The following is a 21,886-nucleotide window of genomic DNA, read 5'->3' on the forward strand; positions in this document are numbered from 1 at the left end:
TTGTGTAGATCGTCTGTGCACATCCTAACTGCCTTATGAACACAAATGTATCATAAATGTGCAATAAGAAATGGCATCTTTATTATACCTCCACCCATCGGATGGCAGTTAGGGCATTCCAAATTTAAGTACTGTAGCTATTATGAAGCAAGCCAATTTAGCCATATGGTGGAAATCATGTAATTCAATAAGAGAACCTAGTGACCAATACTGGAGGATATGGAAATTGATGGTGTTCCTATGGGGTACTAGTATTAATGAAAAATCAGCTTTGATTGTTGGGTTGGCTTCCTCTTCCCAACACATTTATGTCATTTAGAATATAGAAAGAAATGGGCAAAAGTTTATTTCAAGCAGATTATATAATGTGAAGCCATGGAAAGAACACAATTTATATTTGAAAGATTACTATACAAAAAGTCAACCTCTTACAGTTGCAGAGATTTAAGTAGGTTTAGAAAATAATCAAATTTGATAGCTGCTGGATATCATTTGGGATCATTTCTTACAAATATGCAAATTAAAAATGAAGCAACGAGGAAAGTAAGAGAATGTGAAAAGAAAGTAGTAAAATACACCTCAATGGATAAGAGATTAGTTTACCTTTTGTACAAAACTCATATTGAGAATCAATTTTGCTCTCCCCCCAAATAAAAAAAGCTGGTGGGAATTAAACTGGGATATAATACAGTGCTTTTGTCTGGTGGTACCCAAGGGTACGCAGTATCAGCACCTTTTTTCTAGAATAAAAGCACTGGTTAAAAGTGTGGCACTTATTGTAACAACTTCATGGTGAGTCCTGGCACATTTTTTCTGGTAGAAAACCACGGGATATAAACATTGAAGACAACAATGAAACATATTATGGGCAAAAGCAGCATGTAAATTTCTGTCAGCAACTACTAGGGAACATTCACTAAAAATTGTTTATGGATGATATAGTATTTAACACTGAGGTGCCTATCTTATATATAGCCCAACAGCTCTCTCTTCTGTTGGAGAGGATGCCAAATTTAGGTACATAGCAACATATGTGGTGGGACTGTCCACAAATAGGCCAATTTTGGAGGGACATTTGTAAAGAGATATCTCAGATTACAGCTCAGACAAACGCAATAACCCCAGCATTATTAGCCTTACTTAATTTATGTACTGTACTTCAGATATGGACCAATTAAGGAGAAAGGAATTAATAACATTTATTAACAGCAGCAGTAATTGGGACACAGGTGGTGCTGTGGGTTAAACCACAGATAAACAGGTACCGATCTGGCAGGAAGGTAAATGGCATTTCCGTGCACTGCTCTGGTTCGCCAGAAGCGGCTTAGTCATGCTGGCCACATGACCCGGAAGCGGTACGCTGGCTCCCTCGGCCAATAAAGCGAGATGAGCACCGCAATCCCAGAGTCGTCTGTGACTGGACCTAATGGTCACGGGTCCCTTTACCTTTACCTAAAACAGTAATAGCTAGAGCTTGGAAAACCTTGCAATTAATGAATATTGATCAGTGGTATAATATAGTCTGGCAAACAGCCACAATGGAAAAGCTGTCACAAAAATTGAAGGTGGCAAGGGGAAAGAAAAAAAAAACAAGATAATTTTTGCACTTTATGGTGTGATTTTATTAAATATTCAAATGAAACAACACACGAATGAGAAATACCTACAACATATATTGCAATATGGCCTAGATAAGCAGGCACTGCTCTTTAGCTCACTCCTATTACTCTGTTATTTCCAAGTTGATTTATTGACAAAATCATTTTACTGGCTTACTGTAATCACCACATTATATTGCATTGTAAATATGTTTAGTATTTTACCCTCCTATTGACCCATTTTTTTGGTAGTCATACCATGTCTGATTATTTATGTGTGTAGAATTGGTAACAATATTTATTTATTTTTAAAGACATCTAATATGAAATGTGCTTTATTTTAAAAATGGCAGCAGATTCCCAATGGACCACCATCGGCAACTTATACAACCCCAAAGGCATATGGGAATTTTTCAGTCTTTTTTAGTATCCTGATACATCCTTTTTCTAAGACATTTCCTCAGGGGTGCAAAAAGAAATAAACTTCACAGATGGCACAGTGTGAGAGTTGGAACAGTTTTAAGTAAGAAACGGCAATTGTGACACTAAATTTATTGCAGTGTGTGCACACCTAACACCAGCCTTCCCCATACTGAGGTTTGGGGGCTGATGGGAGCTGCAGCCATCGTGCAAAATTTGGTTACGATCTCTTAAGAAACGTCCAAATGCATAGCAAACAGACTGACAACATTCTGAAATCTTATTCATTAACACCATTTCTATAACGCTAATAATAATAACAAAATCTCTAAGCGCTGCACAGAAAACTGAAGTAGCAACAGACAACTGACAAGATTACAAAATTACAAAAATGCAGAAATACAGAGTTGACATATAAACATGTGGCATTGAAACAGAATTACTAATAAATATTAACCAATACCAATTATTTTGCCTTTGGACACACTCTCCACCTCCTGGCTCTCACCCAGTACTCCACCCACCCACCCTCCCAGGCTCTCACTCAGAGTCTTAAGCAATCTCTCAGCTCACCCACAAAAATCTCACAGCAAGAAGGGTTGTTGCTGACATCACTCTAGTCTCTCACCTTAGGGCACAGAGTGGCCACCATTTTTCATTTTCCAGAACACTCCAGGGCTTTACGGTGAAATAAAAATGGTGGCTTGCAGCTGCCCTTCAAACAATACCCTTTTCTTCATTGCATTGGGGGGGGGGGGGTGTTGCAGTAGACAATGAATAAACTTGGCGCTTCCCGCAGTTACATTTCCTTCAAGTGTTTTATCCGACCCTTCAACTGACGCGTCTGCCAGTGCTAAGGCTGTCCGTGACCTCAGACTTATGATTTAAAAGACATGGCACAAAAGGAAAATGGATGAGGAGGGAGGAAAAAGCAAACTCAAGCGCTATATCTTAGCTACAAGACCAGCTGTAACAAGCCAATTTGGGAAGAAGGTAGAGGGAGCCAAGACTTCCTGCTCTTTCGGCAGAGCAGAAGGAGCAGCCCTCCATTTCCATCTCTTCCTTCTCTGGCAGCCTGATGGAAAACCTGCTGTATTTGACAGTTGAGGGAAGATACAGTTGAGAGAAGTGCATGGCTTCTCCCAAACAAACATGGGAACTGTGGTTTGTTAAGGGTGCTGAAAATTGTAGGTCTGTGAGGAGTAAACAACAGTTCATGGGATTCTTTGGAGGAAACCATGACCGTTGTATATTATCTTAATTCTACCAGTGTTTGATTACATTTTAATCATTGTCTTTTTATGTCTTTAGTTTGTTCTGGGGGAAAGGTGAGTAGTAGTAGTAATAATAATAATAATAATAATAATAATAATAATAATGCACCCCTTCTGGAGAGTACCATCACTTAGTTGTAGCTATGGCAACCTAGCTCATTCTTTGAGATGCTGATGAGAGTACTTCTACGGCCAGCTAAGGCCGTTGTCTCACAAAGAAACTTGTCTGAGCCGTTCAGCAGCCTCTTCTACTAGATCCAGGACCAAGGATACCATCCAAACTGACCTTCCAAACTAATAATAATAATAATAATAATAATAATAATAATAATATAAATAAATAAATAAATAAATAAATAAATATTATTTATATCCCTCACTCCCCAGCTGAAGCTGGGCTCAGAGCGGCCAACAACAATAAAAGGAACACAGTTCACATAAAATCACAATCAATTGAAATGCATTCTAAAATCAATTCAAAATCAAATTAATGGCAACCATTGGGCTAGAGTTCTGTGAGGATTAACAGTATCTTTTTCCAGGAAGTCGTCACCATGTTCGTTTATTAAAACCAAGAGCACCCGCCACAACACAGTTCTTGTTTCCTCTTCCTCTGCAAGCATAGAGATACCACGGTCTCCCACAGCAGGTGAACTTCCAAGCAAATTCTCCTTGGCACTCCACAAGGGAAGTCTGGCAAAGGGTTACCTCTGCGCATAATAATTTCCCTTTCCGCCAACAAGAGTGTTCAAGGCACAGCACATGCACCACCTCATTGTAACCCATTACAACAACCCTGTAATGTAGATCTGCATTAATATCCCCATATTGCATTTTGGGGGGAGAAGTGGGGGGAACTGAGAAACAAGTGATTTGTCTCAAGCAACTGATGAAACCCATTGCAAGTTCTAACTCAGCACTTCCTGGGTCACACTGTGATCTCTTAGACACTGGCACCCCAGCTCCCATTGACAGCACTAATTTTTGGAGAGTGCATGGTTACATAGGAAACTGACTTATCCAGACCATTGTTCCATCAAACTCAGAACTGTCTACACTGACGGGCAGCTGCTCTTGAGGGTTGCAGCTGAGGAATGATCCTATACTTGAAGAGGGCAGGGATTGAAGCTGGGACCTTTGCATGTAAATCAGACAGGCTACTAACAGAGCTGGAGCCCTCACTTGGCTTGGGAAAGGTCCTTCAGTGGCTCCCCCTTAATCCAGAAGATGCAGGGCTTGGAACTGAGAATTCTGCTGCCCTGCCTTTGACCTCGCTGGGTGCCTCTGGCAAAGTAAGAACAGAAGTGTTAAGGCAGGAGATTTGTGCATGGGTCAGCAAACCTTTTTAGCAGGGGGCCGGTCCACTGTTCCTCAGACCTTGTGGGGGGCCGGACTATATTTTGAGGGGGAAATGAACAAATTCCTATGCCCCACAAACAACCCAGAGATGCATTTTAAACAAAGGGACACATTCTACTCATGTAAAAACATGCTGATTCCTGGACCGTCCACAGGCCAGATTTAGAAGGCGATTGGCCTGATCCACCCCTGGGCCTTAGTTTGCCTACCCATGGTTTCCACCTTCTGGATCCATACCTTGGCAGACTTACCAAGAGGTAAAGTGCAAAGTGCAAGCAAATCCTTAAAATGGAAATAGGCAAAAGGAAGAGGGAGGTTCTGCCCTATATTATCCACCAGAGGGCATCCTTATATCCCCAAACAAAAACTGCAGTGGCAAATCACAAATGGTTAAAAATTGCTATAGGTGCTGGCAGACTGGGGAGGGGTGGGGGTGCAAAACGCATTTCATGTGTCACTCACCTTGAACACATGTGCATGCATTTGGGGGCCATAAAGTGGGAGTGCTGAGCTGCTCCTGACATCTAATGCAACTTGTGCATACAGTTACAGGTAGGTAGCCGTGTTGGTCTGCTGTAGTCAAAACAAAATAAAAAAAATTCCTTCCAGTAGCACCTTAGAGACCAACTAAGTTAGTTATTGGTATGGGCTTTTGTGTGCATGCACACTTCTTCAGAGGTATCTTCCGAGGTATCTGAAGAAGTGTGCATACACACTAAAGCTCATACCAATAACTAACTCTCTAAGGTGCTACTGGAAGGAATTTTTTTATTTTGTTTGTGAATACAGGTAAGAGATTCAGTATATCATACCCTCCAACATTATTATTCCATAATAATAATATTAACAATTTTACTTTTATACCCTGCCCATCTGACTGGGCTGCCCCAGCAACTCCGGGTGGCTTTCAAAATATATAAAAACATAATAAAACATTCAATGTTTTTTTTTTTAAAAAAAAAACCTTCCCTATAAAAGGCTGCCTTCAAAGGTCTTCTAAAGGTTGTATAGTTACTTATCTCCTTGGTTTGGGGGCCACATAACTCCATACCTTCCAACATTTCTATGATGAAAATAGGGACATCTTAAGGAAAAGTGGGACATTCCGGGATCAAATCAGAAACCGGGGCGGCTTCTGTAAATCTGGGACTGTCACTGGAAAATAGGGACACTTGAAGGGTCTGGTATATTCCTGGGGGCAAGGAATGTTTGTAGGCAGAGGGAAACATTCCCTGACAGGCAATTTTTTGGACTGTGTGGCAGTGGTGGGTGTGGCCAGTGGTAAAGGTGGGTGGGGCAACAGAGGTCACTTTTACTTTTTAAAAAAACAATGGGCTACATTTCAGTTGCTTAAAAGCCATAGATTTCTACATCCACCCAATCCTCACACCCATCCAGGGAAGCAAGAGGCATTATTACATTTCGACGACAAATTCCAGTCAGGCAAAAGCACTTGCGGAGGATGAGGAGCAGGGCTTGTGAGGGGCGTGGCCTAAAAGTGTATCGGGGCCCAGATAGAGTCCGCAAGGGCCACATTCAGCCCACAAGAGCAAACTGTACACTCTTTATTAGAAGTGAGGGATTTCCAAATACAGAGAAAATTATGCATATTTTTATTTCATAAAATTTATGTATGGCTTAATTGTTTTTTTTATATTAAAAAACCTCCAAGTAGTTTAAAAAACAAACAAACAATGAAATCATCAGTTTAAAAATGGTTTAAAATGCGAAAGATTTATACGATCTGAAGAGAAACCAGGAGGCAGAGTTGTGGGAAGTCCTAAAGAAATAATATATCAATTCATGAGTTTTTATACAGAATTATATCAAGGCAAATAGGGTAATTTAGATGAAATGCAAAAATATGTAGAGGACAGTGGACGATCTGATATACCAATAGATAAAATGACAATTTTGAATGCACCAGTGACAACGATGGAATTACAGCAAGCAATTTCACAGGCAAAACTTTTGAAAGTACCAGGACCTGATGGCCTTTCAGCAATACGGTATATTATAAGAAGTTGCAGGATTATCTAATACAACCATTAAAGGACATTATGAATATGATTTTAAATACAGGTGAGCTGCCAGAATCCTGGAACACTGCTTATATAACTTTGATTTCTAATATATTTTTATATGCTGACCAGTCAGCTAAGTTGATAGTAAATAATGTCCTGGTTGAGAATTATAAAATAACTAATGGAACAATATAAGGCTGTGCTTTGTCGCCTTTGTTTATAATAGTTTTAGAAGTATTGGTGCAAAGAATAATATGTAATCAAGATATTAAAGGCATATGAGTGGGACAAAGACAATATAAATTAAAAGCATTTGTAGACAACATGGTGATAGAGTCAATTCCAAAGAACCAATAGAGTCAATTCCAAAAGTATTACAAGATATAAAAAAAAAATGGTGAGGTAACAGGTCTTAAGATTAGTAAATATAAAACCAAACTCTTGGTTAAAAATATAAATGATGAGAGTAAAAATAAATTTCAAGATGTATCTGCATTAAAGATCAAAGGAAAGGTTAAGTATTTAGCTGCATGGGTAACTACAAACAATATAAATTTGTATAAAGATAATTATTTTTAAAAAGTGGGAAGATATTAAAGGAAATTTCGAACAGAATAAATTGACTATAAAACAGAGTATTGACTATAAAAATGAATGCATTACCAAGAATATTATTTCTGTTTAAATCAATTCCGGTGATTGGCAAGACAGATTGTTTAAACACATGGCAGGCAAAAAGATATTTCTAAATATATTTGGTAAGGGGGGGGGGGGAAACAAATATAAAATATAAAATATTGATAGCTGCAGAAGAGAGAGGAGGCTTTTCCCTGCCAGATAGGAGACTATACTATGAGGCATCCTATTTTGTCGGTTGAAGGATGCCATTAGAGAATTCACATACAGTGGACGCTCGGGTTGTTAAACAGAATGTGTAAACGGACATTGTTAAACAGAATATGTGGAGGTTGGAATTGGAAATAGAAAGTGTGGTCCTGTTCTCGCTGTCCCCATCCAGTACAAAGTTCAATATTACAAAATTATGTACCGTAGTTCCTACTTCTTTGGACTTTACAAACACACATACTGTATGTAAGTAATAAAAATACCTAAAATGCAGGTCTATAATAAAGCAGCAATCAAAATTGTCCCTTTTAACCTTGTAACAAATGTTGGCAAATGTCTTTCCAAAAATTGCCAGAATTTTAGCATTTCAAGTCCTATTCCCATCACAGAGCTACAATGACTTGAGTGGTTCAACAGTGAATACCTCCTCACAGAGACCTGGGGGAACTGTAGTTCTCTGAGCGGGATGGGAGTCTCCTAACAACTCTTAGCACCCTCAGCAAAACTACAGTTCCCAAGGACTCTTTGGGGGAAGCCATGGCTGTTTATAGTGGTATGATAATGCTTTAAGCGTACAGTGCCAATGTGACCCAGGACTCAACAGCCAGTCTGGTTGGATTCCACATGCAGAATCTGGAGACGCCACCTTATCCTTCATTTCAGGCAGCAAAATGTGCTGGAGTGGCCCCATGAATGTATGTTGGACCCAGGGCAAGTATTCAGTGAATAATAGCCGGGAAATATCTAGCAAATTTTAGACTTCACAGTTTGCAAGGGAGAATTCTAAGGAGGGAGGTTTCATGAGCCATTTCTTCCTATTTTGAACCCCTGGATGCTACAGTACATGCATGCATACACACAGACACATATCCACCCTATTGTCTGTTGCCATGCTCAGCATTCTGTTTACCACACTTTCCCTTTCTTAGCTGTGCCACAGCCAATGGGGAGGCAGAGCTGTGTGCTGAACATTCCGCCACATTTGTGCAGATTCCAATTTCAGAACACTGGTGGCTCACTTACCTGGGTACCTTTTCCAACTCGCTTCAACCAGCTCCAAGACAGCAGTTGTAGAGGATCCTTGGCTCCACAGCCTCCCAAGTCTTTATATTCCAGGTACATGTAGACCATCAAGTCAAAGCTCTAGGGCAGGGATGGGAAACTCCAGATCCCATCAGCCCCAGCAAGTCTGGGGTGGTGGGAGTTGTAGTCCAACAGCGATTGGAGGTTAAGCATCCAGGCATTACAGAAATTGAAATGTACAGGGCTGAGAAGCCTTTTTTCAGCATGAAGGCCACATTATCTTCTGAGCAGCCTTCTGGGGGCCACATGCTGGTGGTGGGTAGGACCAGAAGTAGAAGCTGCAATGGATGTAAAATTTTACTTTCGTTCAGCAGGCTAGTTTCTATGCATTACACATCCCTCTCTACCCTTCATCCAGTTTCAATGGAGGCTGGTCCTAATAATAATAATAATAATAATAATAATAATAATAATAATACTTTCTTATTTGTACCCCGCCCATCTGACTGGGCTTCCCCAGCCACTCTGAGTGGCTTCCAACAAAGATTGTTGGAATGTCACACATTAAAAACTTCCCTGAACAGGGCTGCCTTCAGATGTCTTCTAAATGTCAAGTACGGTACTTGTTTATCTCTTTGACATCTGGTGGGAAGGCGTTCCACAGGGCGGGTGCCACTGCCCAAAAGGCCCTCTGCCTGGTTCCCTGTAGCTTTGCTTCTCGCAGTGAGGGAACCGCCAGAAGGCCCTCGGCGCTGGACCTCAGTGTCCGGGCAGAACGATGGGGGTGGAGATAGGCTCCCTTCAGGTATACTGGGCCAAGGCTGTTTAGGGCTTTAAAGGTCAACACCAACACTTTGAATTGTGCTCAGAAACGTACTGGGAGCCAATGTAGGTCTTTCAGGACCGGTGTAATATGGTCTCGGCTGCTGCCCCTAGTCACTAGTCTAGCTGCCACATTCTGGATTAGTTGTAGTTTCCAGGTCACCTTCAAAGGTAGCCCCATGTAGAGCACATTGCAGTAGTCCAAGCGGGAGATAACCAGAGCATGCATTAGGGTAAACTGGGCACAAGAGGAACAGCCTGCCTTCAGCTCTCACCTTCCTTCTTGCTCACAATTAGTCCCAGGAGTGGCACTGCCTGTGCCAGCTTCCTCCTCCTTACAATCCCTCTGCACCATACATTTAAAGCAATATCATACCAGCTTAAACATTCGCAACTTTCCTCAAAGATTCCTGGGAACTGCAGTTTGGTCAGGGTACTGAGAGTTGCTAGGGGATCCCCTATTCTCTGCACAGACTTTCCAGACTGCTTTAACTGTCAATTCATCTCTCTCAAGGAACTCTGGGAATTGTAACTCTGTAGGCAGAATAGGGGTCTCCTAAGGACTCTCTGTGGATTACCTGCTGAACTAAGTAATAAGTGACTGGACTTTATCTCCTTCTGGCTCCTGAGTTTTATTGGCTAGACCCAGGAGTTTACAGCCTTTTTGGATTGCACCAATTCCATAATTAATACTGTGAATGAACAGGATGAAGGGACCATGAAGCCTCCATCCAAACAGACCACTCTAACCACCAATCCTCACAATTCAGTCAGTAATTCTGTAGACACCATTAAGAGGACTCCTGAACCTAGTACAGTTACCATTAAGAAGTCCCAAGTGGAACTCAGAATCCAGATCTGTGGTGGATGGTATTTTTGTGTCTGATGTAGAAGATGACAGCTCTGCCAAAGGACCTAACGGGCTGGAGCCTGGAGACATGATACTTGAGCATAGTTGTAAACTTTGAGGGACAACCTAAAAGCCAAAAGCAAACCAACAAAGCGCTTCAAAGCTGGAGCAAGCTTGGTTACTATTCCTTCGGCCTTTTTTATGGTTTCTCAAACATGTATTAAATATAAAGTTTCAGCTTTCAAATACAGAAGACCCTAAAGATTGGCTATAGCTTATTGGCATGCAGAAGGTCTCAGTATTCTATCCCTGGAATCTCCAGGTGGGACTGGAAAAGCCTCCTGAAAGTCCATGTCAGTCTGTGTAGACCAGGAATAGGCAAACTCGCCCTCCAGATGTTTTGGGACTACAATTCCCACCATCCCTGACCACTGGTCCTGCTAGCTAGGGATCATGGGAGTTATAGGCCAAAAACATCTGGAGGACTGAGTTTGCCTATGCCTGGTGTAGACAATATTGAGCTAGATGGACTGACTCAGTTGAAAGTAGCTTCCGCTTCCTATGTATCTACTTTAGGGAATATGTGGATGCTCTGACACCTGAGGCCACTCTGATAGAAAAGTATCATTTGTTTCATATCGTGCCTTTCCTCCCAAAGGAGCCCAGGGCAGCAGTATTTGGTACTGGATTATCAGGTTTATCAAATCTGAAATATTCTATCAGCATCAGAAAGGTACATTGCAAACACCACCATCTCCTCCTCCTCATGCTCTGCAAAGCATCACGGACATCAAAGGTGCTATGTGATTAAGACCTTCACAGTAATTCATACCGGGGGAAATTGAGAAAAAGGAACTCCATTTTAGTACACGTTCTGTATTTTGTTTTTAAATATTGCAGGGGAATTTGTGGACGACAAGGTTATTACATACCGTACTCATGTTTGGGAAGTTAATCCATTCAGCCCTTTCTGCAGACGACTGGGACCTTAGGAGGCTATTCTCAAGTAAGTCATGCATGATGAAAGACTTCCACAAAGAATCCTGGGAACTGTAGTTTGGTGAGGGAATTGGAGATCACTAGGGGACGCAGGTGGCGGGGGGGACGCAGGTGGCGGGGGGACGCAGGTGGCGCTGTGGGTTAAAGCCTCAGCGCCTAGGGCTTGCCGATCGAAAGGTCGGCGGTTCGAATCCCTGCGGCGGGGTGCGCTCCCGCTGCTCGGTCCCAGCGCCTGCCAACCTAGCAGTTCGAAAGCACCTCCGGGTGCAAGTAGATAAATAGGGACCGCTTACCAGCGGGAAGGTAAACGGCGTTTCCGTGTGCGGCTCTGGCTCTGGCCAGAGCAGCGATGTCACGCTGGCCACGTGACCCGGAAGTGTCTCCGGACAGCGCTGGCCCCTGGCCTCTTAAGTGAGATGGGCGCACAACCCCAGAGTCTGTCAAGACTGGCCCGTACGGGCAGGGGTACCTTTACCTTTACCTTTAAGGCTCCCATACCAAAATAAGGAAAGAGAAGCAATGACTGTTAAACCAGTTCAGTTATTATTGTTATTGTTTATTATATAGCTTAAATCTACAAAATAGAGATATAACCTCACAGTCCAAGAAATTAAGAAAATGAAGACTGGTTACCAAGACCCAGTGCTTTTTCTTTCTAAAAATAATGTTTAGGGGTACTCTCATTTTCCTACTCATATTGAAATACTGCTCCTCAATGAGGCCAAACTTAGATTCACAAAATGTTTTGGAGTATGCGTCCCCCTGCGTCCCCCCAGAAAAAAGCACTGCCAAGACCCATGGGGGAAAAGCAAGATTTTGAAGGTTTATAAAATATTCATTCCATCCCTCTGGTTCTATTGTGTTACAATAATAAGCAAGGTGTAAATTTATTTCAGTTTAAACAATTTCATTTAAAAAACAGAATAGTAATAAACAAAAAGCCCTTGAGTACTAGATTAGCTTAGAAATATGCTATGACTAGGTTGTCCACAAAGGCAAAAAATTTCAGGCGACATATTTATGGCGACATCAAGTGAGGCAAATTGCACTTTTGGCTTCAGAAGAGCTATCAGTGAAATAATGTAACATCTGCCTTTCAATCAAGTCTAATGTAAACAAATCTGCATACTGACAAAACCAAAGCATAGCCAGCTTTTTAAGATACCGAGGACTGTAGAATTCAATCTACAGTTACCACATATATTTTTGGAAAGATAAATATATTAAGTACTGTATGCAATGACACACCAGAATCAGTGCAATTTCGCTCCTTGAAACTGATCACCAGTTACTCAGTTACAGAGCAATCTTTACATGCAGTTACTTGAAAGTTACTCACATTGAACTCAGTAAAACACTTTCCAGCAATTCCAGTTAGGATCGGATTGATTAATCTACCAGTTAACTCTTGCAGCCCTAATCCTCACGACAATAAAAAGGAATATGCTAAAGTGCTCTTTTTAAATGACATTTTTCCCATGAGTTGAAAAAAATTGTTATTAAGTAATCCAAAAACATAGATTTGCCTATAGTTTGGATAATTCCAGGTTGATTTTAGGGAGAAATTTCACTGGTTTCAAAAAGTGTAAATTTTAGGTGCAAAATTATGTAAGAATTTGAGAGTCCATCTTAACAACTCATATTTCAGAAGTTGTTCCTTGCTGTGACTATTCTGTATTAATGGATTTTAATGCAACACTTCAGCATTTGTAAAATTCAAATTCTAGTGAAAAGAAAAATAATTTTGAAGGTCTTTGGGTTCCGGACAATTAATATTTTCAAAATGCACAACGTTGGCTGCCCTTGTAAATCTTTGCAATGAAACTGAAATTCTGGAATAATCTACCATCTGTTTATCAATGTGAATAAGGTATTTATAACAGCGTGTGACGGAAGTCTCAAAGGCTATATTTGTAGAGGGAAATGGGGGGGGGGTCAAAACCAGAATAACTGGGGGGAAATCACTTTAGACCAAACAGCATTCTTTGGGGAACAGGAGGCACCAGAATCAGGAAGAAGCAGCCCCAAGCCTTGTTATTTCCAGCAAGTGGAAGGCACAAGAGGAAGACCTTATATACAGTGGCCTTCTAGACCAAACCCTAACCACAACCTGCAGAAGTGAAGGAGTTTCAGGGATTGCTTACTCATGAGCTGCACAATGTGTCTAGGGGGATGTAGAATCAAACTATGTTGTTACTCTTTGGTCCAGACCCAGATTTTTTGGCGCCATTGTTTTTAAGGACTGGGGGCGCATTCATGTCCTTTTCTGAGAGCTCCATGGGTTGTTCAGCAGGTCTCCTCTTTGAAGGCTTCTCAAGAGGATCCTCAATACTAGTACCGGAGGGCACTGCTTGTTCCTCAAGGTCCTTGACCTGGTGTGTGTGTGTGTGTGCGTGTGTCTGGTTCATCCTCTGTGGACTCCTGTGTATGGTACGAGGTCAGGACTAGAGCATGCCAAACATCCCCATTAAACCCTTGATAAATATTTACATTAAAACAAAAAATACCTTTGTTAAGATTATCTTCTTCACATGGCAACGCTGAGTGCTTAATCTCAAATCCTGACAGTAAGAGCTGTTCGACAGTGGAATTTGCTGCCAAGGAGTGTGGTGGAGTCTCCTTCTTTGGAGGTCTTTAAGCAGAAGCTTGACAACCATATGTCAGGAGTGCTCTGATGGTGTTTCCTGCTTGGCAGGGGGTTGGACTCAATGGCCCTTGTGGTCTCTTCCAACTCTATGATTCTATGATTCTATGAAATGATGCCTTGCTAGGAACAATCAGACTTCAGATGCAAACAGCTAGCCAGAAGAATGGGGTTGGATCCAGTGTTAAGTGATACCCAGAGTAGACGCCTTGAAATTAGTAGATATGAATAACCTATTCTTATCAATGTCAGTGGGTTTACTTTTGAGTAAAACTTAGTTGGATATGTCCTACTGGGAGTATCCAAGTAGATGCATAAAGGCCCCAATCCACTTTCTCCTCTGTGGATCTGTCAAGTGAGAGCTGTGTGTTCCCAAAATTCAGAAGTAAGGTGTGTGGCTACCACAGAATCTTTTCCAGAGAGGCATGAACTATTTAACTCTTTTCTTGGGAATATTTACTGACTCTTACATTGCTATCCTTTAGGCACCAGGAATTGTCCCCAACCAATTTCTACTCAGAGCCCATAGAAACTACTAGGCTTAAATTAGTCATGTCCATTCATTTAAATGGGTCTTCTTTGAGTAGAACTTAGCTGGAGACAACTTCATGTAAAGTCTAGAGTGTCTGCATTTAAAAATAATAATTCTTGGTTCTAGGTGTTGTTTTAAGCTTGCTGCTGCTTGTTTTGCCTTTTGTAGTTTTTACTGTATTCTAGTGTTTATTCTGCTTTTGCTATGTAAACTGTATTGGGGGTACTTGTCAAAAAGCTTGACAAATAAAGCTTGTAAATAAGAGAAGCATCAAAGCTGGAGTGCCACCACCAAGAAGGATCTCCCCAGAGCTGCTGCTGATCAAGCCTCAAGGCAAGAAAGTCTCCCTGGCTGATGCTAATGGGTGGACTTGTCTATAGCAGCGTAGGTGTCCTCTTAGGTGATCAGACCCCAAGCTGTTTAGGCTTTGTACACCAGTACAAGTACCTTGAGACGGTCCCCAATAATCACCTACCTGCAGCATTTTGTGCTAGCTGCAGCTTCCACACCTACCAATGTTGTTCAGGTGTGGGGCATCTTTGGCCCTCCAGATGTTGCTGAACTACAGCCCCCATAAGCTGCACCACACATGGTCAATGGCCAGGGGTGATGGGAGCCATAGTTTAGCAGTATCTGGAGCCTTGTTCTAGAGAAACTTTGATTAATCCAACACATAATGTCTTATGCAGAAGTATATACTCAGAATCACTTAATTGAGATTAGTTGACTGTTAAGAGATCCTGAGTATGCATTATTGCTTTGTAAACTGAAGACACATCAGTATGCTATGGGGATTCTAATAAAATGAGAGAACTGATTCTACAAGGCTGAAGGCGCAATCTCAGTTCAAGTGGTACCCTACCACAGTCCCCAGAAGTATATTCAATGCATAAGCAGGCTGATGCCAACTAAGATTCCTTCTCTATGGCAATGTCCTCTCTTCTGATATATGGATGATGTCAGGGAACTGCCATCAGGGCCGGAGGGAGAGAGCGGGCTCCGGAGGGGTTCCAGAGAGCATCCTGGGATGGGGAGCGGCAGCCCATCTTCTGGGGAAGAGAATCAGCGTAGCACCAGTGGAGAAGGGGGGCAGATGGGGGAATCGGCAAGGCGGTCCCATGACTCCTTGCCAGGGACCAGCGGGGAGAGTAAGGGTCCTCTGCTGCCTACACCCTCCTTGAGCAGAAGGCTTCCGCGCAGAGAGAGTAGGAGGAGACTAGGCGTCAAAGAGCTTCTTTGCTGGAAGAAGTTCAAGAAACGCCCACTGACGGATTCTGCCAGCGATTGAGACAGCCACGGGTGAGTGGCTGTCCAGACAGAAAAGGTTCACTCAGGCAACCAAGCCAGGCGTTGCACCGGTTTACGCACGAGCAACCCCTAGAACCATTACAGATGACACCAACATTTATTAGTTTCTATTGCCAGCCAAAGACCTATTTATTTGACATTCCCAATAGCTGGTTTTTCCAATTTTGTCATTGCTGTACCAGTTGCTGTTGTGTTACTGCCCTTGCTTTACGGTATTACCGTTGAATGTTGTTGTTGATAAGGTTTTAGATTGCTTTACCCCATCCTGAGAGCACTTGCATTGAAAGGCAGGCTAAAAATATCTGTAAATAAAAATAAATTCACCGAAGGCAGTAAGAAAAAACGACGATTTGGAAATGGCTCTTGGTGTTTAACCTCAAACTCAAGCATTTTAATTCATTAGCTCATTCAGTGTCTATTCCATGACCTTCAAGGTTTACAGGAGCAGCTGTAAATGTGCTGTAAATTTAAAAAAAAATGAAAACAGGGAGGAGGGTATGCTGGAAGCTATGGGTTAGAAACTGCAACTTTCTGCAGCTGTTCCTTTGCCCAAGATCATCAACGTCACCTTCTCACAAGCACTGGCTGTTTGCCACAGGGTTCTTTCAGATTTTAGCAAAGCTATCACTTTGGGGGTTTTGTGTGTGAGGGGTTGCACAACCTTTCATGACACAGAAGTCTGTGGCTTTTTCTCCATCAAATCTATAGTAAAACGTATGCATGGATGCTAGGGGTCCACAGATCTTAGCTCAACTTGGTAACCAGCCAAATTTGTTTGTGCCATGATCCTACCCTCCCTTTCAAGAAGGAGAGAACGGGGGTCTTCTGCCATTCCCCTGAGCTCAGGACCCAGCACAACTGTCAATAGCAAGCTCCTTTCCTTCTTTCGCAAAAAAGAGGAGGAGAATCCCCATAGGGCCAAAGCTCAGATATTCAAAGTGAAGCATGAAGTCTTCCGACAGCTCTCCAAGTAACTCTGAGATTCAGTGCGGCATCAGGGGAAAGGTCCTTGCATTTCTCTTGTGCTTCTGAAGCCAGCCTGGTATCGCAAAGTTCTCACGTTCTTCCAGGCCTAAGAGGCCAGGGGCTCTCCTTGAAGTGGGATGTGGTAGGGTTGGCCTGTGGTCTAAGGCACTGGATTTAAGCTCATCATTCTGACTGCATATGGATGGCGTCAGTGGTAGAAAACATGCTCTACATGCATTAAAGTCCCAGGTTCAATGCCTGGTGTCTCCACAGAAGGCTGGAAAAGACTCCTGTCTGAAATCCTGACAAGCTGTTGCCAGCTAGTATAGACAATAGATGGACAAATGGTCTGACTTCTTTTCTATTTGTGCAAAAGTTGTCCTCACCAGCAGTAACGTGGCAAGTGTATTTGTGAATCATTGCTAAAGGATTAGGGCTATTTCTTCCCATGAGCTCTCTGGAACAGCATCAGATGTTAAATTCTGTTGTGAGATTTCTGAGACCTGTTCCACAGAATTATGAAGCTGAAGATTATAAATTATCTGTGGCACTTTTATAGCGCATATCAACTCAGAAGGAAGCTGGGGCTTACCTAACAGTTAAGCCTCATTCAACCAGTGCAGGTTTCTTCTGAGTTGGAATGCAAACCATTGCATTGTTAAAATGAGCTGTCATCTCTGCCTGCTGCAGTTCCTATCTATAATATCTCATTTTGTTCAACCTCTCTTTTTCCTTACTTCCCCAGTTCTCCTTACTCTTCCCTGTTCTACCTGATAAAAAAAAAGGGGGGCAGCACATGTGCTGTTTTTTCATATGTTTCTTAGTCTTGAGCACCATAAAGATCAACAAATTTATAATGACATCAGTTTCCCCATCCAGAATTCACTCCGTCCACTCTAGTCCATCCTTTTTTTGCAATAATTATAAAGAGTTCGACTTTAAGGCAGATAGGAGTCTGTGACCCTCCAAACCAAATCTTTTTCCATATCAACCAGACTTTGTTTTGACATCAGATGAGGTCTCTACACGTGATGACATACCTGGTGTGAGGGCCCAGGAAGGTTTACAGTGGTGGCTCTTTGCATGTAGAATTCTCTTCCTATTGAGGTGCAACAAACCTCATCTCTTTATAGCTTCAGGCAAATAGTCATGATGCATCTTAGAAAGAGGAAAGGCTGCTGCTATTAGTAATTGTGATTCAGTGATTTGTTGTGTTTTTAATGCTGTTTTTATTGTTGTTATGCATTCTTATCTCCCTGGTTTTATTGCAAACTGCCGTGTGGCCGGTTCAAAGGGTGATAAATAAATTATCCAAACAAACAATAAATAATATCTGGAGTTGAAGGGAGTCCCACAACATCCGCAGGGAAGCAGATTCCCAATTTTAAGATGCTAGAAGCCTCTGAGATGTTTTTGCTGCAGCAGAGGGACTTGGCTTGCTTTCTGGAAACAGCACTTAAGAGCGACATCTTAGAGAAAGCACTCCCCTGCTGTGAAAGAGACTCCAAGATAAATCTCTGGTGTGACTGGGAAAGATCCATCTGAAACTCTGGAGAGCTTCTTGGAGTAATGCTCTGACTTCTATGTTCTTCCTTCTCTGCATCATACCTTGCCACCACAAGCCATCGCCCACTCCCTCTTCTTCAAAGAGGACCTTGGGGCTATTGTCCTGCTCTTCACATATCCCACAAAGTTTTCCTTCATTTTTATCTCTCATATAATATCCCTACCCATCTTCAGTTTCTTTCATTACAACCTCCTTAAATCTCCTGATGGTGGCGCTCTCTTCCCACCTCCCCAACACTATCCTCTCTATGCTCTTTCCCACACTAGAGTCTCATAGTCCCCCTTCTTAACTCCCGAATCAACTTCCCCAGTCCCTGTTTGAACCACTCCACTCCACTATTTCTGGTACCTCCACCAGCCCCCAGCTTCCTTTTTTACATCTCCTTCCACTTGATTCTCCTTATCAAGATTGCCCTAAGTGGGTGAAGGCCGCATTCACACCATACATTTAAAGCGCTATAATACCACTTTAAGCAGTCATGGCCTTCCCCCCAAAGAATTCTGGGAGTTGTGGTTTGTTAAGGGCAGTGTTTCATGTGATTGATTGTTAAACCACTCTGAAAAGTGTAGCCCCATCTGGAGAATACTCACTCTCAGCACTCTTAACAAACTACAGCTCCTAGAATTCTTGGGGGGGGGGGGGGACATGACTATGACTGTTTAAAGTGGTATCATTGAGCTTTAAATGTATGGTGTGAATGTGACCTACCTCCTCCAAACAGGAAGACCTTCCTCTTATACCTCTCCCACAACTGACTTCTCCTCCTTTCACATTCCAAACATTTCATCAGCCTTACACTGCTTCAACAGAACCCCCACCTTACCATTCTTCTCTATCCTCTGGCATGCTTTCTGCCCTGGCCATCTTCCACATCCCTCCAGCTCCTCACACCTGACTGTTGCCCCTTTCTTCAAGGGTCTCTCATTTGCATCTCTCTGTACTCCATTTTTCTCACATCCCCCCACCCAGCCACTTCCCATTCTTCCGCTCCCTCAGTCCTCCCTGCTCTCCCCACCCTTACCTCCCATTTCAATTTTGCCCACAGCCAGGCACCCCTGCCCCCAACCCTCCAAATAAACCCCAATTCCTTCCTGCTCTCCTTCATTCCTCCAAGACACCCACACCTCCCTCCCCTCCCTGCTGTTCCCATTGTCATCTCCTCACCCCCCCACTAAGCACCCCCCAAGTACATCCCTAATGCCCCGTCGTAATGTTTCCAGGGTCCCCTCTGTTTACATCTTACACCTCCCCAACTTTTCGCATCCCCTCCCCTCCCTCTCCGAATTACACCCTACCTACTCCTAGGACCCTCTGCCTTTCATCTCTCTCTCTTTTAACCCAACTTTCACATTCCCTCCATCTCCCTCCTCTTCCAGTCTCACCCACCGCCAGACCCTCTCTTCCTTTTCACCTTCCCTAGTTTACCTCTACCCCCCCTTGTTGCCACCCCCTCTTTCAATCTCGCCCACAACCACGAACCCCTCCTTCCAACCCCTTCCCAATCTCTCCGCCCTCCCCCATATTCGGCTCTCACTCTTTCCTTCCGACCCTCCCCCCGGGACAGCGTGTGGGTCCGTGCGTGTGTTGGGGGGGGGGTGGCGTTCCGCGTCCCGGCCGGCCGGCCGGCCTTCGCCTCAGTGGCTCCTCCTCCTCCTCTTCCCTTTCGCTGTGGCGGCGGTGGCTGCTGTTCCCGGGGCTGCCGCGGCGCTGCTCTCTCTCTCTCTCTCCCTCCCGCTTCCTTCTTTCCTTCCTTCCTTCCGTCGTCCTGAGCTCGTCCCTCGCTCCCTCCCACTCTCTCGCTCACTCTCCTCCTCCTCCTCCCGGCCGTTGCAGGCCGAGCAGAAGCAGGCGAGGCGGAGCATCTCGTCCTCCGCTGCTGCTGTTGCCGCCGCCGCCGCCGCCGCGGCCACCTCCTCCTCCTCCTCCTCTTGCCCTCCCTGGCTAGCTCGCCAGCCACCCGGCCGGCCTTCTCTCTCTCCCTCCTCACGCCGCCGCGACACTCCGGCGGAGCCCCCATCCTCCATGCGGATGTGACATTTCGCGGCCGCCATTTTGAGAGGCAGCGAAGGCGGCGGAGGAGGAGCAGGCCCGACTCGCTCCCAACGCCGCCTGTCGCCGTCGAAGGAGCCCGCCCGCCTTGGCGCTGCCCGCGCCGCCGGGCCTCCCTCCTCACCGGAGCCGGCCCAGCCCGGGGGGAGGAGGAGGAGACCCAGCAGCAGCAGGGCCTAGACGTCGCCCTCCTCCTCCGCAGGGACTTTGCCTCAGCCTGCACCCGCTCTGAGGCGAGCTCGGCCCTCCATCCTCCTCCTTCCTCACTCCTCCTCCCACTCCCACCCCCGCCGCCATTGGGCGAATAGCCAGTAAATACGTGCGCGTCTCGCTGCCTCCCCCGGCGGCCGCCCGCTCCCTGCCCGCCGCCGGAGTCCAGCAGCAGCAGCAGCAGCCCGAAGCCCAACAGCAGCAGCAGCAATTGCAGCCTCACCAGCTCCAGGCCGCGGAGCCGCCCCGCCGCCAGCCGACTCAGCCCCAGGCTCTGCCTCAGCAGCTCCTGCCTTTCCAGCACTCATCGCCGCTCGACGCGGGGCCTCCGCAGCAGCAGCTCCTGCTGCCGCCGCCTCCTCGCCCTCCTCCTTCAGCCAAGGCCCAGGCCGCCGAGCCTGAGCTCCCGCAGCCCGACATGAACCACCACCAGCAACAGCAACAACAGCAGCAGAAGCCCGGGGAGCAGCAGCTGAGCGAGCCCGAGGACATGGAGATGGAAGGTAAGGGGCAGGGGGTTTTGCCCTGTGTGTGTGGGGAGGCTGCAGCCTTCCCTGCTTCGCAGATTGCAGTCTGCATTTACTCCACCTCCCACACTCTCTTTCTGCACCCCCATTTCTCCCTCCTTTCAGCATCCTCCCCCCACCCCCTCATCTCAAGTGTCTTTTGCAATCCATTCCCACTCTCCTCCTCCCCCCAGGACGGTGACTCCTCTGATTTGGTTCTGCAGTTCCTCCACAGACACATACACCCGCCCCCCTCGACATCCTTGATGGCACTGGACAGTGGTAGTCCCTCTCCCCTCCTCTTGTTTTTTAAACCTTTGAAATAAATAATAAGCATACACCCCTGTTCTTCCCCTTATGATTTCTCCTTCTCCAACTATGTTCCCATCCTGGCACTTATTGCCTCCTGCACCCCTACTGCAGTCCCTCCCGCATGTTGTATCTAGCTTTCTTTTACTTCTCCTGCTGACCTTAGGGGCCTCACACTTTTTCTCAGCTTCTGTATCTTCTATTTTAAGTTTCTCTGCTTTCTTCAGCATCTCTCCCCACGCACCCTCTTCTCATACACTTAGATCCATGACCTCAGTTCCAAAGCCCCCAGATTCTGTGTTTTCCCCATACATTCACTTTTCCCAAACACTTGACCCTCTAACTTTGCATACCTTGACTCTCTTCCTTATTTTCTTCTCCCTTGGCCCCTAATACTATGTAGGCTTTTGATTTCCTAACTTTATAGTACCCCCTCCCACAGTTTTCCCCTTCCTGGCATTATCTCAACTTCGTGGGAACTCCAGTCACTTTATCTTTCAAGCCTGCAGCTATCTCATCACTTTACTCTGCATGTGCCTCCACACAGTCTAACACGATACTCCTGCAGCACCATATCCAT

The 21,886-nt window shown here is 44.5% G+C and overlaps 1 protein-coding gene across 5 annotated transcripts in view; it reads left to right on the top strand.

The window, feature by feature from the left end:
* Positions 1 to 8,502: 8,502 nt before the first annotated feature.
* The window catches only part of USP7 (ubiquitin specific peptidase 7), an 88,458-nt gene continuing 75,074 nt past the window's right edge, over positions 8,503 to 21,886 (top strand). For 2 of the 5 annotated variants that reach the window (XM_079952480.1, XM_079952485.1), the window contains exon 1: positions 20,768 to 20,994. In XM_079952480.1, the coding sequence (XP_079808606.1) occupies positions 20,910 to 20,994 (85 nt within the window). In that variant the 5' untranslated portion in view covers positions 20,768 to 20,909. Of the gene's footprint in view, positions 8,638 to 11,116; positions 11,223 to 20,767; positions 20,995 to 21,886 lie in introns of those variants that run through there. The other 3 variants (XM_079952481.1, XM_079952482.1, XM_079952484.1) reach the window with 3 other exon arrangements.

Source organism: Podarcis cretensis (genome assembly GCF_951804945.1).
Source record: "Podarcis cretensis genome assembly, chromosome: 14".
Lineage (NCBI taxonomy): Eukaryota > Metazoa > Chordata > Lepidosauria > Squamata > Lacertidae > Podarcis > Podarcis cretensis.